At 38.1% G+C, this 24,241-nt stretch overlaps 1 protein-coding gene across 4 annotated transcripts in view; it reads left to right on the plus strand.

Annotated features, from left to right (window-relative positions):
* Positions 1-24,241, plus strand: part of HEPACAM2 (HEPACAM family member 2) — a 60,181-nt gene that overhangs the window by 30,948 nt on the left and 4,992 nt on the right. For all 4 annotated transcript variants that reach the window (XM_004475699.3, XM_004475697.5, XM_012518478.4 and 1 more), the window contains exons 5-8: positions 20,958-21,083; positions 21,174-21,198; positions 21,292-21,329; positions 22,589-22,662. In XM_004475699.3, the coding sequence (XP_004475756.2) occupies positions 20,958-21,083; positions 21,174-21,198; positions 21,292-21,329; positions 22,589-22,662 (263 nt within the window). The remainder of the gene's footprint in view (positions 1-20,957; positions 21,084-21,173; positions 21,199-21,291; positions 21,330-22,588; positions 22,663-24,241) is intronic.

Genomic DNA, 24,241 nt, shown 5'->3' on the forward strand with positions numbered 1-24,241 from the left:
AGAGGGCAAAAGAAAGAGAAGTCAAAGATGACTCCAAGGTCACAAGTGTGGAAAGAAAATAATTTCAGGAAATAATCATATGTTTTATTGGGAGCTTGCAGTGGGGAGAGGATGGATAAAGAATGTGATAATTAGCTGTTTCTCCTGCCTTTGTATAACTAGACCAGATGGTGCCTCCACCTCTGTGGGTTATGATTCACATCTAATTGAGACAATAACTGACTTTTCTATATCTCGGTTTCTAAAGGAAGCAGGGATAATGGGCAAGTTCACACAGTTAGTAAGTGATAAAATAATATCTGAATTCAAAGCCCGTGTCTTTAGCCACTACTCAAACTGTCTTCCTTGATGTGATCGATAACATTGCTAGAACTATGTTCTTTCTAAAATGTATGTTCAGTATACACACATACGCAGTGTAGCACATACTTTGTCATGCTCATAACTAATTGTATGCTATGAAGATAACTTACGGCTTGTCTGTTACTTTCATGTTAATGAAAAAAATATGAAACGTGTACTAAAAATAATATATAATATGTGTTTCAAGGAAAGAATAACTTAAAATAATGAATTAGCATTTATATGTGGAAAAACAATAATTTTTTACCTAAATTAAGGCCTCATTCCTTGAGTGCAGCTGTCCCTACTTTAAAGTTTTAACTGGACCTAAATCACTGTGGTGACATGAAATACATATAAAGTGAAAATGTTTGCAGAAATGTAAGCATCTGATCAGAATTCAAATGCTCACATTTAATGATGGCATTAAAATGTGTAAATAGCATTTCCTATGACCATACTCATATGACATGGCCTCAGTTTGAGCTTTAGTTGATTTAGAAATGTTTTGGATTCATCTGTGAATATGAGAAATCTACCACTTTTTATGTTTATTTATATACCATGTGTTTTCATAAAGAAGAGAATAAGAAAATGATCCAAAGCAGAAAATGGTTTTACTGATTTCTTCTAGTTACCTAAGGAATTTCTCAAGCCAAGATCTACAGGAGACATATTTCACTTTGGGCCACAGGATATAATGATTGAGAATAGAACTGATAACTAGACCCTGGGACCTTAGGTGACATCCCTGTGAACATCTAGCTCAGAATAACTGTGTTTGTCAGGTGTGAATATGGTATGCCTCTCAATATGATGCCATCAACTCCTTAGGGACAAGCATCAACTTCCATAAGCAGTGAATAGATTAAATGGGAGATAGCTTAGGATTTCATTCTGATTCAGAAATAGGCACCCTGACTAGTAGCATATGGTGTCCTGTCTTGGGTACAGTGTCTCAAACAACAGGGTTGTGATACCATGGATACCACACCTCTTGCCGATATTTGCACTTAATGTGTCATTTCATTTTATTTGTTTGCCTAAGGAGGGAGCAAATAGCATTTGCACTAGGGCTTTGGTAAATGAGCCAAAGATGTTTAAATAATAGAGGGAACAGCATGCTTTGTGCTATAGAGTAGTAAACTCCCTGAAAGGAGAAAGAAGGAGGTTCCTGTAAGAGTCCAGAACTGCATTAGGGATCCCTATGTATTCTGTGTGTGGCAATAGGGTCAGAATTTCCCTGCAGTCTTATTTTCAGGTTGGGGTTCTGGAAGTCCATCTCTCCAAACCCACTTGCCTAGCACTGAGAACACAGCAACTGTGCCCCTTGATTTGATCCTTGATATATTTCAACTTTGATCCTTGGTATATTTCAAAGGGAACAGATTTCAAATACTGGACCTGGTAAATCTTGTGTATTCTGGGATAGAGAGGCAGTGTTGAGAGCAGGGAGCCAGCATGCTCTAGAGGAAAGGAGGGCCTAATACAAAAAAGTATGTGCCCTGAGAAGAGGACTGTTCCTATTACCCATTCTTCAGGGGAGGATGTTCAGGCTTGATCATAGGGTGGTGCTTTCTGTAGGGCAAACAGACTCAGCAGAAGAGGCAGGAGGCCAGTAAGGAAGAGGATGAGTCTAAAGAAATAAGGAAGGAATAGTGAAGGGGAAAGTGGGATCCTCTGTAGGACAGAGGTGAAAATTATGTCTTGCTAGAAACTACATATTAAAAGGACAAACAGTTAAAAATGAAGGAGAGGGGAGGAGATGTGTCTTACAGGCTTCAGAATCATAGAAATACCCATCAAAGAGCTGATGCATGTCAGAGTATAACTTCACAACAATGAAAATTACTCTGAAATAATTATTAGCTTATTTTCAAGTTCAAGGGAAATGACAGCTGAAACTGTACTCAAATGTTTACCATGGTTACTGTAAGTTCTGGTAAGTCTTATTGCAGGAACTTGAATAGATAAATTACCACTGAATTATCTTTTTAGGAGTCAGGGTTGTTGAATTTTGGTGAAGGCAGTCTGGATATCAAGAAGTGAAAAAGTTTATGCACATGAGGCTTGATGTAGAAAAGCTTATAGAAAAAATTGAATATATAGGAGCATATCTAACAATTGCAAAAACTGTTGTTTGACTACAAGTTAGCAGGAAAAATTACTTAATTAATTAAACTTGCAGTCAGAATAAACCTATATTCCAGTCTCAATTCTAGGAATTATTGTCTATAGCAAATATTTTAGTTTCTCTGAGCCTGTTTATTTATCTTTACATTTAAATGGTCCTTTAAAATTTTATTTTATTATTATTATAATATACCTATACCAAATAAATGGTACATTTGGTTTTAAATGCACATCATGATCATATAACTCATTTCACATTAATTGGAAATTCCCTTAGATAGCTTTGATTTTAATATCAGATCTAAAATGAAGAAAGAAATAGAAAATTCACTTATGCAAAGTGTTGCCTAAATAATATGATATATTTTAAATCCTGCTATTCTACTATTCAATTTTTTATTAATAGTTTTCTTCTTTATTATATTGCTTTTCCATCAATTCCATTGTCTCAAGAGAGCATTCTACTTGCCTTTGCCTTATTGACATTCATATCACAGTATGAGGTTTCTTCTAGAATTCACATTTTAGGAGTGAAATTAACTAAGTTGAGTTAAGCTTCCAAAACTGTACCACTAGGGAAGTAGGGAATCTGGAAACTGGTAATAAAAAGGACAACAAAATGATCTGGAATGTTTAATCTGAAAAAGATAATTCTCAGGGGAGATGTGATTGTTTCATCAAACAACTGAGAAGGCATTATGTACAGACAGGATTTGACTTCTTTGTTGTGGCTCCAGTTGGTGGAAACAAGTCCATTGGAGCTTAATGAGTAGAAGGATTCTTTTTATTTTATAATTGTCAATCAGGAGTGATGGAAAGCACAGAATTGTGGTCAAACATTACTAAGGTCATATTTGTGTCTTGGGACCTTGGAGTTTTACTATCTTTAATATGGATCTTATTCTTGCATTGCAGAAGCAGCGAATGATAATTATATTAGTTTCTAGTAGGTTTTATATTAGATTTTAATAATCAAGGCCACGTTTAATCTCTAGAGTTACCACTAAGGCAAATAAAAATTCATAACTAGCAAGCAAATATGAGGAAAGCAGAATGAAATAAAGCACTGATAATACAAAATTAAGATAAGAGAGGAAAGAGAAACAAAACCTGTAAGAAATCTAGACAAAAATAATAAAACTGTATTTAAACCATATATATTAGTAATTACATTAAATAATAATGGATTAAATACTATAAGAGAATGACAAATATTTTAAAACTGGATCAAATAACCCAACTTTTTGTCATTAGTAAGGGATACACCAAAATTTGCCATATGTAGGGTCATAAAGTCTCAACAAAGTTCAAAGGATTGAAATCAAACATGGATCCACTCTAACCAGAGTGGAATTAAGCCAGAAAACAACAACAGAAAGAAAATTTTAAAACCCCCAAACTTACAGAAATTAAGCAACATGCTTTTAAATAATCCATAGATCAAACAAAAAATGACAGGAGAGTGGATGTGGCTCAAGTGGTTGAGCTCCTACTTCCCACATGGAAGTTCCCAGGTGTGGTTCCCAGTGCCTCCTAAAAACAAAACAACAACAACAAAAAGAAGCCAACAAGCTAACAAATGAAAAAATCAACTCAGGGTAGCTAATGTGGCTCAGTGATTGAATGCCAACTTCCCACTTTTGAGGTCCCCAGGTTCAATCCCCAGCCCCCCCCTCAAAAAAAGCTGAGTGATAATTAGTGAATATTTTGAACTTATTAATTAAAATATTACTTATGAAAACTCGGTGGATGTAGCTCAAACTGTAATTAGAAAAGAAAAAAGCTGACAATCAATGGCTTAAGTATACACCAAAAGAAGTGGGGGGGGAGGGGCAGAAAATTAAATAGAATGGGAAGATGAGGATTAGAGAGGCAGAGGGTTCACTTTTCTCCCAGAACAGAACAGACAGAAACTGTCTGGAAAATTATTCTAGGGCTTAGGACACCAGGGAAAGGCTAGACACCACCCAGAAGAGAGAGGGGCAAAAAAAAAGTAGTCTCAGCTGACTGGGAAAATTCCATGAGTAAGGCTGCAGCAGCATCTGCTGGTGCCCATATCCCGCCTTCAGAGCAAACAGCACTGAATCCTTCAGCCCCTGGGAGGCAGCTATGGACTGAGGGGTTCGTAGGGGTCCTCTTCCCCAAGAAAGGGGAGAGGGAAGGACATAGCCTATGACAAATTCAGATTTTGGCCAGCAAACTTGGTCTGCTGTGTTGGAAGGCTGCTCACTTCCAAGCTGGGCAGGAAACGACATTTTTTTGCCCTGAGAGGTGGCAGGAAGCTAAAGATAATTTGCCTACTCAGACACCCTCACAACTGTCCTGGGCTGGTTGCTGAGGACTCAGGGGGAGGGAGACTGTGACTGGTCAAGGGAGGAGAGCAACTTCTGAGAAAATTTGTTTGTAAGGCTCAGCCCATCCTGAGGACATTGTTTTGCACCATCTGCCTAGGCAGGGTCATAATGAATACATTACCTGCTGGCACCAGGGGCCTGAGCTGAGAGGTCTGCCAAAGAGCACCATCTGATGGCAGACCAGGAAAGTGCATGCAAAGAAGGAAAAAATAGTAAGAAATAAATAAAAGAGACAGTCTGGTTCCTTTACTTCCCCCCTCTCCAAGGCCCTTGAAAACTGGCCTGCACCCCATTTCTGGGTTCTTAGCCCTGGTTTGAGCTATTAAAAGGGGGAAATCCTAAATATCTAGAACAAGTAGACCCAAGAACCAAAGAATAGTGGTAGCACATGGCTGTTTAACAGTCAATCTCTAGGCAAGAGAGAGAAACTGCACATCAGAGGAAACACAGCATCCAAATCAGATACCTAGACATCAGCAAAAAATTACGAAACATACAAAGAAAAAGGAAGGTATGATTCAGGAAAAGAAACAAATCAAAGCTCCAGAAGCATCACAGGACTTAAAACAGCTAATTAATGATGTTCATACAACTCTCCCAAATCAATCATGGAGTTGAAGGACAATATGGCTAAAGAAATAAAGGCCATTAAGAAGACTCTGGGTGAGCACAAAGAAAATTTTGGAACCTTGGATAGAAAAATAAAGAGCTTATGGGAATGAAAGATGCACTAAATGAGATTAAAAATGCAATGGAGGGGGAAGCAGCTGTGGCTCAATCAGATGAGCTCCCATCTACTATATAGGAGGCCCTTGGTTTGCGTCCCGGGGCCTCCTTGTGAAAGGAGGCTCACCTACATGCTGTGGAGTGCCACCCGGCCCACAGATGCCACAAAGCACTGACTCAGCAAGGTGATGCAACAAAAAAGAAAGGAGACAAGCGAGAACGCAGAAGAGCCTGCAGCAAATGGACACAGAGAGCAGACAGCAAGCAAGCTGCAAGGGGGTAGGGGAAATAAAAAATAAATACAGACACATAAGAATGTACAGCAAATGGGCACAGAGAACAGACAGCATGCAAAAAGCCACAAGGCGGAGGGGGGGGATAAAAAAATACAATAGAGGCCTACAAAAGCAGATTTGAAATCATGGAAGAAGGAATCATTGACAGAGGACAGAACAGCTGAAATTAAAAGGAGAGAAGAAAAGAGAGAGAAAAGAATGGGAAAAAATTGAACAGGGGCTCAGGGAGTTGAATGATAGTACAAAGTGCACCAACATATGTGTTATGGGAGTCCCAGAAGGAGAACAGAAGGGAAAGGGAAGAAAGCGCATTTGAGGAAATAATGGCCAAAAATTTCCCAACACTCATGAAAGATATGATTGTATGTTTCCAGGAAGTACGGCCTACTCCAATTGGAATTAACCCAAATAGACCTACCTCAAGACACATAATATTCAGAATGCCAAATGTCAAAGATTAGGAGAAATTTCTGGAAGCAACAAGAGAGAAGCAAAACATCACAAACAAGGGATGCCCAGTAAGACATAGTATGGATTTCTTTTCAGAATCCATGGAGGCAAGAAGGCAGTGTATGAAGTAGAAAAACTGCCAGCAAGAATTCTTTATCCAGCAAAACCGCCCTTCATATATGATGGTGAGTTTAAAATATTCATTGGTGAACAGAAACTAAGAGAGTTCATAAACAAGAATCCTGCCCTGCAGGAAACGCCAAAGGGAATTTGGAGCCAGAAATGAGTAAACAAAAGAGAGAGGCTTGGAGGAGAGTATAGAAGTGAAGACTATCAGAAAGGGTAACCAAAAGGGTAAAAAGACAGACAAAAATAAGATATGACATATGAAAGCCAAAGGATAAAATGGTTGAAGTAAGCAAGGCCTTTACTGTAGTAATGTTAAATGTTATTGGATTAAACTCCCCAATCAAAAGACATAGGCTGGCAGAATGGATAAGAAAACATGAGTCATCCATATGCTGTCTACAGAAGAGTCACCTTAAACCCAAGGGTGCAAAGAGACTGAAAGTGAAAGGTTGGAAAAAGATACATCACACAAACAGTTAACAAAAGAAAGCAGGGATAGCTAGCTATACTGGTGTCAGACAAAATAGACTTTAATGCAAAAAAGTGATAAGAGATACTAAAGACTAATATATATTAATAAAAGGGGACAATCCAACAAAAAGGAGTAACAGTCATAAATATCTATGAACCTAACCAGGGTGCACCAAAATACATGAGGTAAACTCTGGAAAAACTGAAAGGAGAAATAGATACTTCTGCAGTAAGAGTTGGAGACTTCAACATGTCATTCACATCAATAGACAGAACAACTAGACTGAAGATTAACAAGGAAACAAAGAACTTGAACAATATGATAAATGAGCTGGACTGAACAGACATACAGACCACTGCACCCCAAATCAGCAGGTTATACCTTCCTCTCAAGTGCTCATGAATCTTTCTTTAAGATAGACCACATGCTGGACCACAAAACAGTTCTCAATAAATTTAAGAAGATTGAAATTATACTAAGCACCTTCTCTGATCATAATGGAATGAAGCTGGAAATCAATATTAATTGAAAATAGGGAAAATTTGCAAATATATGAAGATTAAGCACCATACTCCTAAACAATCAGTGAGTCAAAGAAGAAATTGCAAGAGAAATTAGTAGATATCTCAAGACAAATGAGAACAAGAAAAAAAATTATCAGAACTTATGGGATACAGTGAAGGCAATGCTAGGAGGGAAATAAAGCCTTAAATGCTGATATTAAAAAAGAAGGAAGAGCTAAAATCAAAGACCTAAATGAACACCTGAGAAACTAGAAAAAAACAAGAAAACCAATCCCAAAGCAAACAGAATGAAAGATATAATAGAGATTAGAGTAGAAATAAATGAAACTGAGAACAACAATAGAAAAAAAATAGAGAAAATCAACAAAACCAAAAGCTGGTTCTTTGAGAAGATCAATAACACTGACAAACCTTTAGCTGGATGAACAAAGAAAGAGAGAGAAGATGCAAATAAATAAATAAAATCAGGAACAAAATTATAAGTAACCCCCAGAAATAATAGGGATCAAGAAAGGATAATTTGAGAAACTGTATGCCAACAAATTAGATAACCTAGATGAAATTGACAATTTCCTAGAAATACACAGACTACATTGACTCTACAAGAAATACAGGAACTCAACAAACCAATTACAAGTGAAGAGATTGAATTAGTGATCAAAAATCTTCCAACACGAGGCGGCGGACTTTGCCCCGTGGTTAGGGTGTCCATCTGCCACATGGAGGTCCACAGTTAGGACCCTGGGCCTCCTTGACCCGTGTGGAGCTGGCCCATGTGCAGTGCTGATGTGCACAAGGAGTGCCGTGCCACGTAGGGGTGTCCCCCGCGTAGCGGAGCGCCCTGCGCAAGGAGTGCACCCAGTAAGGAGAGCTGCCCAGCGCGAAAGAAAGTGCAGCCTGCCCAGGAATGGTGCTGCACACATGGAGAACTGACACAACAAGATGACACAACAAAAAAAGGAGGCACAGATTCCCGTGCCGCTGACAGCAACAGAAGGGGATAGAGAAGATGCAGCAAGTGGATACGGGGAGCAGACAGCCAGGGTGGGGGCGGGGAGGGGAGAGAAATATATAAATAAATAAATCTATCTTTGAAAAAAAAATCTTCCAACAAAGAAAAGCGCAGTATCAGATGGCTTCACGGGTGAATTCTACCAAACATTTCAAAAAGAATTAATACTAAACTTGTTTAAACTCTTCCAAAACTTGAAAAAGAGAGAAAACTACTGTAGCAGTTTAATATGCTTACATATTTCAAAAATTCATATTGGATTATGCTTATAATCTGATCTGTACCTGGGCATGATTGAGGTTATGATTAGGGCATTGAGTCCCCACCCACACTCACAGATAAAAGGCATGGCAGAGAACAGAGTTAAGGGTTTTTCCATATTGGCGTTTTGATGTTGGAGTTTGATGCTGAAGACTTAAACTGGAGCTCCAGGAAGTCAGCATGCAGAAAGAGAAGCAAGCCCCTAGGAGAGAGGAACCTTGAACCCAGAGAAAAGGCAAGCCCCAGGAATGTAGGAACCAGGAAGCCTGAACCCTTGCAGACGTCGAAAGCCATCTTGCTCCAAATAGACTTTTGTGAGGGAAGTAACTTATGCTTTATGGTCTGGTATCTGTAAGCTCCTACCCCAAATAAATACCCTTTATAAAAACCAACCCATTTCTGGTATTTTGTATCAGCACCCCTTTGGCTGACTAATACAACTGCCCAACACATTTTATGAACCCATCATCACCCTAACACCAAAGTCAGAGAAAGATACTACGAGAAAAGAGAATTCCAGACCAATCTCTCTAATGAATACAGATCAAAAATTCTCAATAAAATACTTGCAAATGAAATCCAACAGCATATTAAAAGAATTATACACCATGTCAAGTTGGTTTTATTCCTCATATGCAAGGGTGGTCCAACATAATAAAATCAATTAATGTAATACACCATATTAACAAATTGAAGGGGAAAAAAAACACATGATCAGCTCAATTGATGCAGAAAAGGCATTTAACAAAATCCAGTATCCTTTCTTGGTAAAAACACTTTGAAATATAGGCATAGAAGGAAAGTTCCCCACCATAATAAAGGGCATATATGAAAACTCCACAGGCAAAATCATACTCAATGGGTAGAGGTTGAAAACTTTCCCTCTAAGATCAGGAACAAGACAAGGATGCCCACTATCACCACTGATATTTACCATTGTTCAAGAAATTCTAAATTAGAAAAGGAAAAGAAATAAAAGGCATGCAAATTAGGAAAAGAGAAAGTAAAACTCTCACTGTTTGCAGATGCCATGATCCTATATTTAGAAAATTCCAAAATATCCTATATTTAGAAAATTCCAAAATATCCAAAATAGGGCTAATAAATGAGTTCAGGAAAGTGGTAGGACACAGGATTAACATGCAAAAATCAATAGTGTTTCTATATATTATTAATGAGCAACTAGAGGAGAAAATCAAGAAAAAAATCCAATTACAATAGTAACAAAAAGACTCACATATCTAGAAATTAGTTTAATCAGGAATATAAAGGATTTGTGTCCAGAAAACTACAAAACACTGCTAAAAGAAATCAAAGAAGACCTAAACATCATGAAGATGTCATTTCTACCCAAACTGATTTATAGATTCAATTCAACCCAATCAAAATTCCAATAGCCTACTTTACAGAAATAGAAAAGTCAATTACCATGTTTCTTTGGAAGGGAAAGTGGTTCCAAATAGCCAAAAACACCCTGAAAAAGAAGAGCAAAGTCAGAGGCCTCAGGCTTCCTGATCTTGAAGTATGATGTAATGCTACAGTGGTCAAAACAGATAAGATTGGCATAAAGATAGACACAGGGATCAATGGAATGGAACTGAGAGTTCAGAAATAGACCTGCTCCTCCATGATCAACTGATTTTTGATAAGCCTGCCAAGTCTACTTTTCTGGGGCAGAAAATTCTCTTCAACAAGTGGTCCTGGGAGAACTGGATATCCATAAGCAAAAGAATAGAAAAGGATCCCTATTTCACATCCTATCAACTCAAAGTGGATCTAAGATGTAAACATAAAACCCAGGATCATAAAACTCCTAGAGGATAACTTAGGGAAACATCTGCAAGAACTGTAGTAGATGGAGTCTCTAAAACCTTACACCCAAAGCACGAGCAACAAAAGAAAAGATAGATAATGGGATATTCTCAAAATTAATCACTTCTCACCTCAAAGGACTTTGTTAAGAGGGTAAAAAGGTAGTCTACTTAATGAGAGAAAATACTTGGAAATCACATATCTGACAAGGATCTAATATCCCTGATATATAAAGAGGTCCTACAAGTCAACAGTAAAAAAACAGATGACCTGATTAAAAATGGGCAAAAGACCAGAAGAGACATCTTTCTAAAGAAGAAATACAAATGGCAAAAAATCACATGAAAAAAATGTTCAACATCACTAGCTATTAGGGAAATGCAAATCAAAACTACAATAAAATACCATTACACACCCACAAGAATGGCCACTATTTTTTAAAAAACTATAAAACTACAAGTATTGGAGAGGGTGTGGAAAAATAGGAATGCTTACTCACTGTTGGTGGGAATGGAGAATGGTACAGCCACTGTGGAAGTCTGTTTGGTGGCTCTTAAGGAAGTTAAATATAGATCTGCCAGAGGACCTGGCAATACCATGACTAGATCTGAGAGCAGCGACATGAGCAGACATTTGCATACCGATGGTCATAGTGGCATTATTCACAATTACCAAAAGATGGTAACAACCCAGGTATCCATAAAATGAGGAATGGATAAACAAATTGTGGTATACATACATGATGGAATAGTATTCATCTGTTAGAAGAAATGAAGTCGTGAAGCATATGATAACATGGATGAACCTGGGAACTATATGTTGAGTGAAGCAAGCCAGGCAGAAAAGGACAAGCATTGTATGATTTTGCTATTATGAACTAAATATAATGAGCTAACTCATGGAGTTAATAGCTAGAATATAAGTTGCCAGAGAAAGGAATGTGGTTAGAGAATGGAAAGCTGAAATTTAATATGTGCAGAATTGGTAAAAAGTTGTTTGAAAATATTTGGAAATGAATAGAAATGGTGAAAACTCATCATAGGATTTGTAATTTGTAGAGCTAATATATGGGTATGATAGTGGTTTTTTATGCTTTGGTTCTTTTTTTTTTTTTTTTGAGTAATGAAAATGCTCATATTGATTGAAGTGATGAATGCACAACTCTGTGATTATACCAAATGCCATTGATTGAACACTTTAGATAAATTATATGGTTTATGAGTAACAAAACTAATAGGGAGGGTTGGGGGGAAACACCAAAAGTAAGATATGAACTATAGTTGATAGTAATACTTTAATGATGCTCTTTCATAATTTGCGACAAATGTTTCACAACAATACATGGTAGTGGCTGTGGGATGATGTATGGGAGCCAAGTATGATGGGTTTTTTTGTTTTTTTAAAAAAAATATTTGTTTATTTATTTATTTCTCTCCCCTACCCCCCAACCCTGGTTGTCTGTTCTCCGTGTCTATTTGCTGCGTCTTCTTTGTCCGCTTCTGTTGTTGTCAGTGGCATAGGAATCTGTGTTTCTTTTTGTTGCATCATCTTGTTGTGTCAGCTCTCCATGTGAATGGCACCATTCCTGGGCAGGCTGCACTTTCTTTCATGCTGGGCGGCTCTCCTTACAGGTGCATTCCTCGAGCGTGGGGCTCCCCTATGCGGGCACACCCCTGCGTGGCAGGGCACTCCTTGCACGCATCAGCACTGCTCATGGGCCAGCTCCACACGGATCAAGGAGGCCCAGGGTTTGAACCGCGGACCTCCCATGTGGTAGACAGACGCCCTAACCACTGGGCCAAGTCTGCCGCCTCAAGTATGATGTTATACATGTTAGTTTTGTAAGGTCACAACTCTTACTATATACACTTACTGTTTATGCATGTTCATTTATGAATGATACACTTCAATAAAATGCTTTTAAAATGAAAAAATCAGTCTTAAATCCCAATGGTTTCATTTTGGAGTGATGAAAATGTTCTAAAATTAGGTAGTGGTCATGGGTGCACACCTCTGTGAATATACCTAAAAAAACACAATTTAAAGGGGTGAATTCTTTGATATGTGAATTATATCTCAATAAAACCAGTAATAAAAAAAAGAAGGAATGTAGGTAGAATGAAATAATAAACCTACAAACAAGAATTAATAAAGTAAAAAACAGAAGTAAATTTGAGGAGATTTTCAAAGCCAAACCTTGATTATTTTAATCTTGATAACCTGGCAAGAATATTCAGCAGAAGAAGATAAGTGACATAACTTAACAAAATTAGTAATGAAATAGAGGACATTACTACAAATTGTACAAACATTAAAAAAAGAATGAGGGAAGCAGATGTGGCTCAAGTGACTGGGCTTCCCCCTCCCATATGGGAGGACCCGAGTTCACTCTCTGGGACCTCCTGGTAAAAAAAAGGCATGCCCACATGGCAAGCCAAGTGCCCATGCAGCAAGCCAAGTGCCTGCATGGCAAGCCAGTGCCGGCGCAAGTGAGTCACGCAACAAGATGATAACACAACAAAAGAGAGATGAAGGGGAGAGTCAAGGTGAGGTGCAACAGAAACCAAGAACTGAGGTGGTACAAGTGACAGGGAACCTCTCTCCACATCAGAGTTCCCCAGGATCAAATCCTGGTATATCCTAGAGGAGAAAAATGAGAAGAGAAGACAAAAAGAGAAATAGAGACAGAAGATCACACAGCGAATAGACACAGACAGAAAAAAACAGCAGGGTGCGGGGGAGGGGAATGGGGAAATAAATAAATCTTTTAAAAAAAAATGAGGCTATTAGTCTAGGCAAAGCTTTCTTAGGTGGGTCACAAAAAGAAAGAACCATGAAAGAAAAATTTGGTAAATTGGGCTTCATCAAAATTATAAAAATTTGCTCTTTCAAAGATCCTGTTAAAAAAATAAAAGATAAGTCACAGACAAGGAGAAAATACAAAACATGTTGTCTAATAAAGGGTTTGTATACAAAATATATAAGGAACTCCTACAACTCATAGATAAGAAGACAAAAACACAATAAAAATGGGCAAAGATCTGAACACTTTAGAAAAAAAGATATTTGAATTGAAAAGAGGTACATGTGGGAAGTGGATTTGGCTCAACTGATAGAGCGTCTTCCTACCATTTGGGAGGTCCGGTGTTAAAACACAGGGCCTCCTGACCCGTGTGGTGAGCTGGCCCACAAGCAGTGCTGATGCACGCAAGGAGTGCCCTGCCATGCAGGGGTGTCCCCCGCATAGGGGAGCTCCAAGCACAAGGAGTGCGCCCTGCAAGAAAGCTGCCTCATGCAAAGAAAGTGTAGCCCACCCAGGAGTGGTGCCACACACATGGAGAGCTGACACAGTAAGATGACACAACAAAAAAGAGACACAAATTCCTGGTGCTGCTGACAAGAATATAAGTGGACGCAGAAGAACACATAGCAAGTGGACGCAGAGAGCAGACAATGGATGGGTGAGGGGAGTAAGGAGAGAGAAATAAATAAAAAGTATATCTTTAAAAAAAAAAAGCACACGAAAAGATGCTCCGCAACAGCAGTCATCATGGAAATGCACATTTAAATATCTACACATACTTACTAGAACAGCTAACATGAAAGAGACTTTGTACCATGTTTTGAAGTAGATGCAGAGTCACTGGAATCCTCACCTATAGCTGGTGGGAATGCAAAATGGCATAGGGACTTTGGAAAACAATTTAGAAGTTTCTTAAGAAGTTAAAAACACTTATTATAAGGTCCAACAATCCCAGTATAAGTGGTTCCCAAGAGAAATAAAATATATATTCACATGGAGGCTTATATGTGAATGTTAAGAGTAGACATTATTCATAATTACCCCCAAATGGAAACAACTTAAGTGTCCATCAACAGCTTTATGAAAAAACTGTGTTATATCCATGCCCTAGACTATTACAGAGTAGTAAAAGTAACAAACTGCTGATACACATAACATGGAAGACCATTATGCTAGGTAAAAGAAGTTAAATAGAAAAAAATATATCCTATGTCGTTCCATTTATATAAAACTCTAGAAAAAGTAAAACTATAGTGACAGAAAGCAGATGAATGGTTTTTAGGGGCCAGGGTTGTGGGGAGGAGATTGATTGCAAAATGTTATAGAGCAACTCTTTGAAGGTTATGGTAATGTTGTACATATTGATTGTGGTGGTAGTTACATGACTGTAAATTTGTCAAAAAATCTTTTAATTGTTCTCTGAAAATTTGTGAATTACTTTATCTTCAATAAAGTTAATGAGAAAGGTAATAAAGCTATTATGAACAACTTTACACCAATACATTTGAAAATTTAGATTAAATGGACACATTCCTAGAAAAAATTGCTCTTAACATAACTGTTAAAAAACTATAAAACTGTACTGAAATAAAGAAGATTTAGATAAATAGAAAGCTTTACCATATTAATGAATTGCAAGACTCACTATTGTAAAGATGTCAGTTTTCCCAAAATTGATCAAGGATTAAACGCAATGCCAAGCAAAATCTCAACCGGATGATTTTTGTCAAAATGACCAGTTCATTTCTAAGTTTATATGAAAAAGTGAAAGGTCAGATATTAAGAGCAGCTTTCAAACTCCATAATTAAGACAGCCTGCTACTAGAAGGACAGACTCGTAGTCTAGTGGAAGAAAATAAAACAGGCTTACATATAAAAAAAATCTCTCTATTTATGACAGAGGTGATACTGCAGAGAGAAGTGGGGAAAAAACAATATTTTCAATAAATATTGCCAGGTCAGTTAAATATTCATATGAAAAAAGAAAATAACTCCTACCTCATAATGTCAAAAAAAAAATCAATTCCACATGGATTTAAAGTGAAAGGTAAAATAACAGTTTCTTAAAAGACAACATGTGAGAATATCTCATAACTGGGTAGGCAAAGGGTTCTTAAGCAGGACAAGTTGAGCAAAAGACACACAAGAGTAGTACTATAGGATTCTATTTATATAAAATTCAAACAGAGGCAAAACTCATCTGGAGTATCAGATGTCAGGATTAGATGTCAGTAGAATTTTGGGGCAGAGGAGAGATTAACAACCTGGAGGGGGCATAAGGGAACTCCTGGAGTGCTTTCTTTTTCCTCATCTTAGTGTTGGTTACAAGGGTGTATTTATTTTGTGAAAATTCAGCTATATTTCTCTATATGTCTATAAGAGCTATAATTATTAAAAAGAATATTTTTATGAATGAGATAAAATATACAGCATCTTGTACAATGCCTGGCACAAACTGATAATAAATCCTCATTTCTTTCCTTGCTGTTATAAGAATTATTCAAATAGAATCTTTAGATCAGTGCTCCCAGACTTTAATGTGCATAAGAATAGCTTAAGGATCTTGTTAAAATGCAGATTCTGATTCAGCTGGTCTGAGGTGTGGTCTGAGATTCTGTATTCCTCAAAAAACCTCACTGCCTGACCACTCTTTGGGGAGCAGGCTCTAAAGCCACTTTCTTTTCTAGGACACTATCATTCTATAACATGATTTTATTCTTCTGCTGCTTTTCTATGACATCTGCCCTGTCCTGTCCATTCCTTTTGATTTCCATGATCATCTTTGATTTCTGTTAGACCAGTAGTTGTCAAACTTTTCTCAGACTGCTTGCCAGATCTCTGTGATGACAGGTGTTTATAAGCCACCTGTCCCAACACACTCATGATTGCTTCTTCCAAGAAAAACAGTAGCAACAAACTGGATTTACTGGGGTAAACTGTGCTGCTCTTTATGAGATAATCCATGAGGTGAAATATGATTTTTTTTGCAAGCCATTAAATGGAAGTATAGTCACCATAAACAAAAATGTGAGAAAATAAACTCTAGACTATTTAGAAGACCCTTCAGGACCATCATGTAAACTACATGCCCTACTACAATTATATTTGGGGGCTTATGTATTCTTAAAATACATCTGTAAATACACACTTTAACTTTGATATTAGTTAGTTTGAAAATGATCAAACAATTATCTGCATCTTTTTTTTTTTTTTTTTAAAGATTTATTTATTTATTATTTAATTTCCCCCCCTTCCCTGGTTGTCTGTTCTTGGTGTCTATTTGCTGCGTCTTGTTTCTTTGTCTGCTTTTGTTTCTTTGTCCGCTTCTGTTGTCGTCAGCGGCACAGGAAGTGTGGGCGGTGCCATTCCTGGGCAGGCTGCACTTTCTTTTCACGCTGGGCAGCTTTCCTCACGGGCGCACTCCTTGCGCGTGGGGGCTCCCCCACGCGGGGGACACCCTTGCGTGGCACGGCACTCCTTGCGCGCATCAGCGCTGCACATGGCCAGCTCCACACAGGTCAAGGAGGCCCGGGGTTTGAACCGCGGACCTCCCATATGGTAGACGGACGCCCTAACCACTGGGCCAAAGTCCGTTTCCCTATCTGCATCTTTAGGTTACTTGATTCGATCATATCTACTTTTTATAAGTGTTCTCCTTTGAACAGGCTTGTTTTTCTCTCCACTCTTTTGAGTCTATTTATATTTAGAAATGAGAATATATTCTTAAAGAAAAGCTCTAATGAGGAATAAATAAGTGACTAGAGCAAGAAGTTAAATAAAGCTTAGTTTTATGAGATGAGCTGTGAAAGCAGTGTTTCATAAAAATATTTTCTACAACTATTTCCTATATAAAGTCTGTAGGTACTGTTTCACTGCCTTGGAAAATGAAGCTTTACTTCTCAGAAGATTTTGGATCAAGGCATGAAAACTTGAGGATTCAATGTACTGCCAGTTAATAGGGAGAAAGAAAGAAGAAAGAAAATATTTTCTCTCATGCTCCAACATGAGGAAAATGTCAATGTTTCAATCCATTCTTTTGTTTTTTGTTTTCTTGTTTGTTTAATACTGTTTTTATTTGTAAATACTTTAGATTACATAAACATTACATAAAAAATAGAGGGTATTCCCATATACCCCACTCCCTAGCCCTCCCATACTTTCCCACATTAACAAAATCCTTCATTAGTGTGGTACATTTGTTAAAATTGATGAACACGTATTGGAGCATTGCCACTAAGAGTGGATTACAGTTTACACTCTGTCCCACACAATTTTGTAAGTTATGACAAAATATATATAATGGCCTGTATCCATCATTGCATAACATCATTGAAGACAGTTCTAATGTCCTGAAAATGCCCGATTTTACACCTGTTTTCCCTCTCCATCCCCTCAGAACCTCCAGTGGCCACTGCCTCCACATCAATGATAAAAGTTCCTCCATTGCTAGAATAACAATAAGTCTATAGTAGAATACCAGTAAGTCTACTCTAGTCCATTGTTTATTCCCCAATCCTGAGGATTCTGGGATGGTGATGCCCATTCTGCCTCTAATTGACAGGGGGCTTAAATCCCATGGGGCAGGTGGATGGGACTCTCTTGCAGTTGCAGACTCTCTCTGTTCCTTGGGATGGTCATTGTCCCTCATCGAATCCTTGTTAGTTGTCTTGGGTGAGTCCAATGAACTGGAGAGTAGTTGTTGCAACTCTGTTGAGATTCAGGGCCCAGCTGGCACATGGACACCCAATCCATTCTTAATTGCTGTTACTCCATCTCTTTGCTGTGCTTAGATCTTTTGAGCTCTCTTCACATTACATTTGCTCTTTCCTCTCACTGCTCTTCACTTTCCCATCCTTGCTTTACATGAAGATAAATGCTATGGAAGTGCCTGCTTTTGAGTTGTTGGAATCAGTTAGGAGAAACTGTGATGTTCTGATTATCTCTAGTATATAAAAAGTTCCCTGATCTTGGTGTAAAACAGTAATGATTTTAATGCATTCACTGATCCTGTAGGTCAGGAATTTGGACAAGGCAAACAGAATGGCTTGCCTTTGCTGTGCTATGTCTGGGGCCTCAGTTGAGAAGTCTACTGGCTGAAGGTGACTCAAATGACTGGGGGACTGGAATTATCTGGAGGCTCCTTTCTTCACATCTGGCACCTGGATTGGGGTAACTGGCAAGCTGGTATCAGCTGGAACTGTGGCTTCTCCAGCTACCTTGAGTTTCTCACAACATGACAGCTGGGTTTAAAAGGAATGCCTCAAATAGAGACTTACATAAAAACCTGACAGACACTGCACAGTCCTTTATGACCTAGCCTTGGAAGTCACATAGATTCACTTCCACTGTGCTCTATAGGTGGAAGCAGTCATAAGCCCTCCCACATTCAAGGGAAAGAAACATAGAACCCCTCTTCTTATGGGGAGGAATATCAAAGAATTGGTGGCCATTTTTGAAAAACTGTTACAAGTAGGAAAGAGTCTGTGCTGGAGCCAGCTGGTATTGGCATGTGAGTACCAATAGTTACATTTTCAGAAATGTTGCAAGCCAGTTGCTAAACATAGTCATTATTAAATAAAGTTATATCAACTTCAGTTAAATAAATTATATTAAAACAAAGGTAATAAATAACTCCAAACTCATCCCTTCCTAATAATTTTACTACATTTTTCTGTTACGAGTGCTACTGACACTATTTATATCCATTGTACTGAATGGCAGAAATACTATATAATGGCATGCCCCTGTGCCTCTGTTCCCAACTCCGTGTTCAGTGATGTCACCTTGCTAGCTTGAGATGGGCTATGGTGTGAATATTACACTTGGAAATCACCAAATGCTAAAAATTAGGGCTTGGCTTATTGTTTTGTTGATTGTCTACATTTAAGAAAGTGATGGAGAAAATATTAATAATGTAGATTATGCTTAACAGTAGATTGTGGGAAGTGGACTTGGCCCAATGGATAGGGCATCCGCCTACCACATGGGAAGTCTGTGGTTCAAACTCCAGGCCGCCTTGACCCGTGTGGAGCTGGCCCATGTGCAGTGCTGATGCGCGCAAGGAGTGTCGTACTACACAGGGGTGTCCCCCGCATAGGGGAGCCCCACGCACAAGGAGTGCGCCCAGTAAGGAGAGCCACCTAGCGCGAAAGAAAATGCAGCCTGCCCACGAGTGGGGCTGCACACACGGAGAGCTGACACAACAAGATGACGCAACAAGAAGAAACACAGATTCCCAGTGCTGCTACTCAGGATGGAAGCAGTCACAGAAGAACACACACAGCAAATGGACACAGAGAGCAGACAACGGGGGGGGGGGGGGGGGAGGAGGCAGAAGGGGAGAGAAATAAATTTTAAAAATAAATCTTAAAAAAAAAAAAGTAGATTGTGTCTAAAGCCATACATTGTGAGTAGCACAAAAATAATTGAGGAAATATTCTTCTAGTATTCAAAAACTATTATTTGATTCAGCAAAATCACATAATGAATGAATGAATGTGTATCTTTGTTGTTTCCCTGTCATCATATTTATTAAATATCAGCCAACATTTGTGTGGGAACTATAATGCTCATCAATGACATGAGCACCTTCTTTGCTGAATCTGATAGAGATCAGTCATTTTTTGATGTCACATTTGTTACATTTGTGAAGTCACAGCTGCTTTCCATTTTATGAATTAACCACATGACTACACCTATTATAGTTTGGAGCTGGAATTAATAAAGCCATGGATAATCTGTAAGAGAGGAATAATAATACAATAAGTTCTGTATGAGAGGAATAATAATAATAAATCTTCCTCATAAGATAGTTGTGAAGAGTCAATGAGTTAATCTGTATCATGTACTCTTAGAATAGAAACTGACATATTGCAAGCACTCAGAAAATATTAACTGTTAGCACTCTATTTGATATAATAGTAATAAAAAAGGGAAGAACTATTGTAAAACAAGCGAATTTTAGTCACAAGGTGGGACTTTAATTTTTATTGAAAATCACATGCATCCTATTTTAAGGATTAAAAATTCATCATTGGTCAAAAATTAGCAAGATATTTTTTAAATAAACACTGCCACTTTCACACTTTTAATAGCATACAGTCTTCCTAGAAAATTTTCATACCTGAAGTATGCTCAAAGGGAGAGATGGAAGGAGGGAGAGAGAGAAAATTGCATCTGGGGATGAGGAATCAATGAGTAGAAAGAATTTTAAGTTAAATGACAGCAAACACAATGAAGAGGTATGACATGAATTATTTGCTACATCTAATACAATATATAATATTATCTTGGGCAGCTCATCACATTTCCAATCTCAAATATCCTTAGGGATTTTAGTGCATGTTCTGAAATATATACATTCCTTCCTTTTGCCCACCTTGTCTCTCTTTCTTTTTCATTGTCTCCCGCTCTCTGTTAAAGCAGTTTTATTCATACACCATACAATCCATCTAAGTGTTCAATTAATGGCTCCCAGTATAATCACATGGCTGTGCATTCATCACCACAATCTCTCTTTATATATACTTGCAGTAGTGCATTATTTAAGATAAAGTATAAACACATCAAGCTAAAAGTAACCCTTAATAAACTGTTGACCCTTAATAAAAATTTTTAAAATGTATTTGTCCTTTTTTATATAGGACTGGAGAAACTTGCACAAAAAGGGAAATCATTGTCACCTTTAGCAAGCATAACTGGAATATCATTATTTTTGATTGTATCCATGTGTCTCCTCTTTCTATGGAAAAAATATCAACCCTACAAAGGTAGGTTAAAATTAGAAAAGAAAAAGAAAAAATATTTTTATATATGTACTAAAAAAGTAACTTACTATATTTTCCCCCTTCTGGTTTTAGTTATAAAACAGAAGCTAGAAGGCAGGTAATACAAATGTTCTTACAAAAAAAATTTTTGTCTTGAATTTTTTTTTCCACATTTATTATCACTAACAAAAATACCTTTTTATCTTTTAAGGCCAGCAACAGAGTACAGGAAAACACAAACATTTTCAGGTAATGGCCAAGCTGGAAAGGGCTATTATTTGTGTTAATGTGCATCAGTTAATATTGCTATTGAGTACTGTATACAGCATACTATTGATGTAATATTAATATAATAATAGCATCCTCACTTCATAAAGTGCTATGCCCCATATGATTTTATCAAGTCACACGCTGCTGAAAGGTAAGCCTGGAAGGTGCTCTTGGCTCCATTTTAAAGGCAAAAGAACTAAGGGTCAGAGTCACTTGCCCACAATCATCACGTTCCGCTGAATCCGTTGATCTGCCGAGTCCATTGCTGCTGGTATTATTTTGAAAATGGCAAAAGGCTGACTTTTGTTAATCTCAAAATAAAAAGCTTTTAGGTCATTAGTCGGGCAGATGTCATTTTGGCAGCTCTGTCCTAAGGAGAGGAGGAAAGGGAGGTTCGACAGGGGCGGGCACTGCTTCTGTGTTCCCAGCTTGCCCCAGATTGCCATCACTACTGACCCCATACTGAGCTGCTATCATAAGCTAACAATGGAGCTTTTACTCAGGACTTGGAGTCAGACAGAGCCAGTTTCAGTCTCAGGTATGCCACTTTACCCCTGTGTGAACTTGGGAAAATTAATTACTTTTCCTGACCTCAACTTCCTCATCTATATAATAGAGATAACAACTTCCTCCTGGGGTTCTGAAAATTAAATAAACTGATGTAGGTGGAGTGCCTAACAGGAGGCCTGCGTGCTTCTCCTCCGACCTAGCCCTTTCTCACTCACAAATGATTCAAGGTCAGAGCTAGGAAAGGTCCCAGAGACCATCTGGTTCCCTCTCCCTCCCCCATCATTTTACAGACGATCGTTTAAGTCACACTGATATTGCATTGTGTTATATTGTATTGTATTTTGTAGGTACGGGAAGCTATGGTTATTTCTTTTTCTTTATAGTTTTTGCTGGTCTCTGTTAGATCTAACAGGGTGCATTAAATATTATAAATGGATCAAGAGCTCTTGTGACCTCCAGACTGAAGCCTTGAAGTCCATATGTTTCTGGTAACCCAGGGCTACAAAAAAACAACACACCGTTCCCACACCAGGCTTTAACAATTATTGCTCCAATTCAATCTGTCGTGTAGTTTCTATACTCAGCTTTAGAAGGATTTCAACACTGCTTACTGTCAACATGACTAAAGAGACTAGGAAGGCTAAATTGGTTTTGTAAAGATTTTTTTAAAAACAACAACAGCAATTTGAGGCATTTGGTTTGTAAATAGTATTTGTTTTCCATTTCAGGCCATGAAGATGCTCTGGAGGACTTCGGAATATATGAATTTGTTGCTTTTCCAGATGCTTCTGGTGTTCCCAGGGTTGGTTTCCTAGTGGCTGATTAGCCAAGAAGTAGAGTTCTGCTTCTCCAGAGGTGTCAGCAGTGTTCATTTAAGCCCTTAGGCAGTGTGGTCACATGGCTGCATGACCCCTCGCAGTATGGATTTACTCTGTAAGGAATGACCTTGCAGGCTGGGGCACGGAGGCATCCCCTGTAGCCTTTATTAATCAGAGTAATACAGATAAGGAAGCTATACTAATTCATAAACAGTTTTACCTGGTAAGCTTATGAAAAGTGAACTGACTAGATTGAAGTTCAAGAAAATGGAATAAATTGAAGATCGGGAGCACTAGTTTAAGTCTAATGCTGCATCTCTGCAGGAACTGCAGTCACTTTACCAAACTCCCTCGGCTGCTTTCCCCCTCATTTCTCCCTCACATCTATTAAGGGTATTGCAAAGACAATCGTTCAGACTCTTGAAGGTACCCCATGCTATTCAGAAGAAAAGTGCCAAATAATCCCAAAGTATGCAACCATGCATATTTATTATCATGGTAAAGGTGCACAAGGTGACAGAAAAAGCTTTTGTACTAATGAAGTTATTTTTCAGTCTGCAAAGAAATGATTTTTTAAATTTTGCTTAACAGGTATGCAAAGAGTTGCTCTTAGCTAATCAACTTATTAATATTTTTAGAGATTTGCATAGAATGACTCTTTCTATCCTCTTGATTCCTGATTCCCCTATGATAGTTCACTTAAGGAAGGCGCCACAGGCAGATTATTTGCTTCTGGCCATTATCATTTCCAGTTTTCAAAGAACTGTTTGCTGTCAGGAAATGGTTGCATAACTTGTTCAAAGCCTTTTATCAACATGTAAGGTCCATCCAGTGTATTTCCTGTCCACAAATCCATGTGAGAATGGAGAGGGATGGATTGGATTTCATCCTCCCTATGTGTGACTCGACAGCCCAGGCACTAGCATCTTCACAACGTGAAGGTTAGAACTGCTTTACAAAGGCTTTGCAATGCCTTTTTCAGTCTCAGGCCAGGTTGACTCACCTCGTCTTCCATAACCAGAAAAACAAAAATACTGGTGGATCAATTATTTCTGTTTCTCAATGTAACAGAAAACACCCCTCAAATGAGAGAGCTGTGGTTTCAAATGGGAGAACAGAGCTGAAGAGCTAATAAGTACTATAAACAAATTTTTGAAATGAGGCATTCCTCTATTTAAAATAACACAGTTTTTACTTCTAGGACTTCATTAGAAAAGAGCAGCATTAATGTAACAAATTTTAAATTTAGTTGTGTGATTAACCAGGGTTGAGTTTTACGGTTTTTTGGGATGAACTCGATTGGTTCCAACTGGTGTAATCCTCAAGAACTTGCAGCAGTGAGATAAGTGTTTTAATCACACCTCAGAAGCCCCACTTATTTCTGTTATAAGCAGAATAACTTAATTTGCAGCCATGCCCATCTTCAGAGCTGACAACTCCTGAGGAATCTGCTAAGATTCTTACTTGGCTGCCAGGTACATTGGGGAAGAAGTGGGAAATCCAAACCAACAACTAAGGGAGAAGGAGGAGGGATAGGACATGAGGACTAAGATCTGTGTGAGA

Source organism: Dasypus novemcinctus, chromosome 5 (assembly GCF_030445035.2).
Source record: "Dasypus novemcinctus isolate mDasNov1 chromosome 5, mDasNov1.1.hap2, whole genome shotgun sequence".
Classification (NCBI taxonomy): domain Eukaryota; kingdom Metazoa; phylum Chordata; class Mammalia; order Cingulata; family Dasypodidae; genus Dasypus; species Dasypus novemcinctus.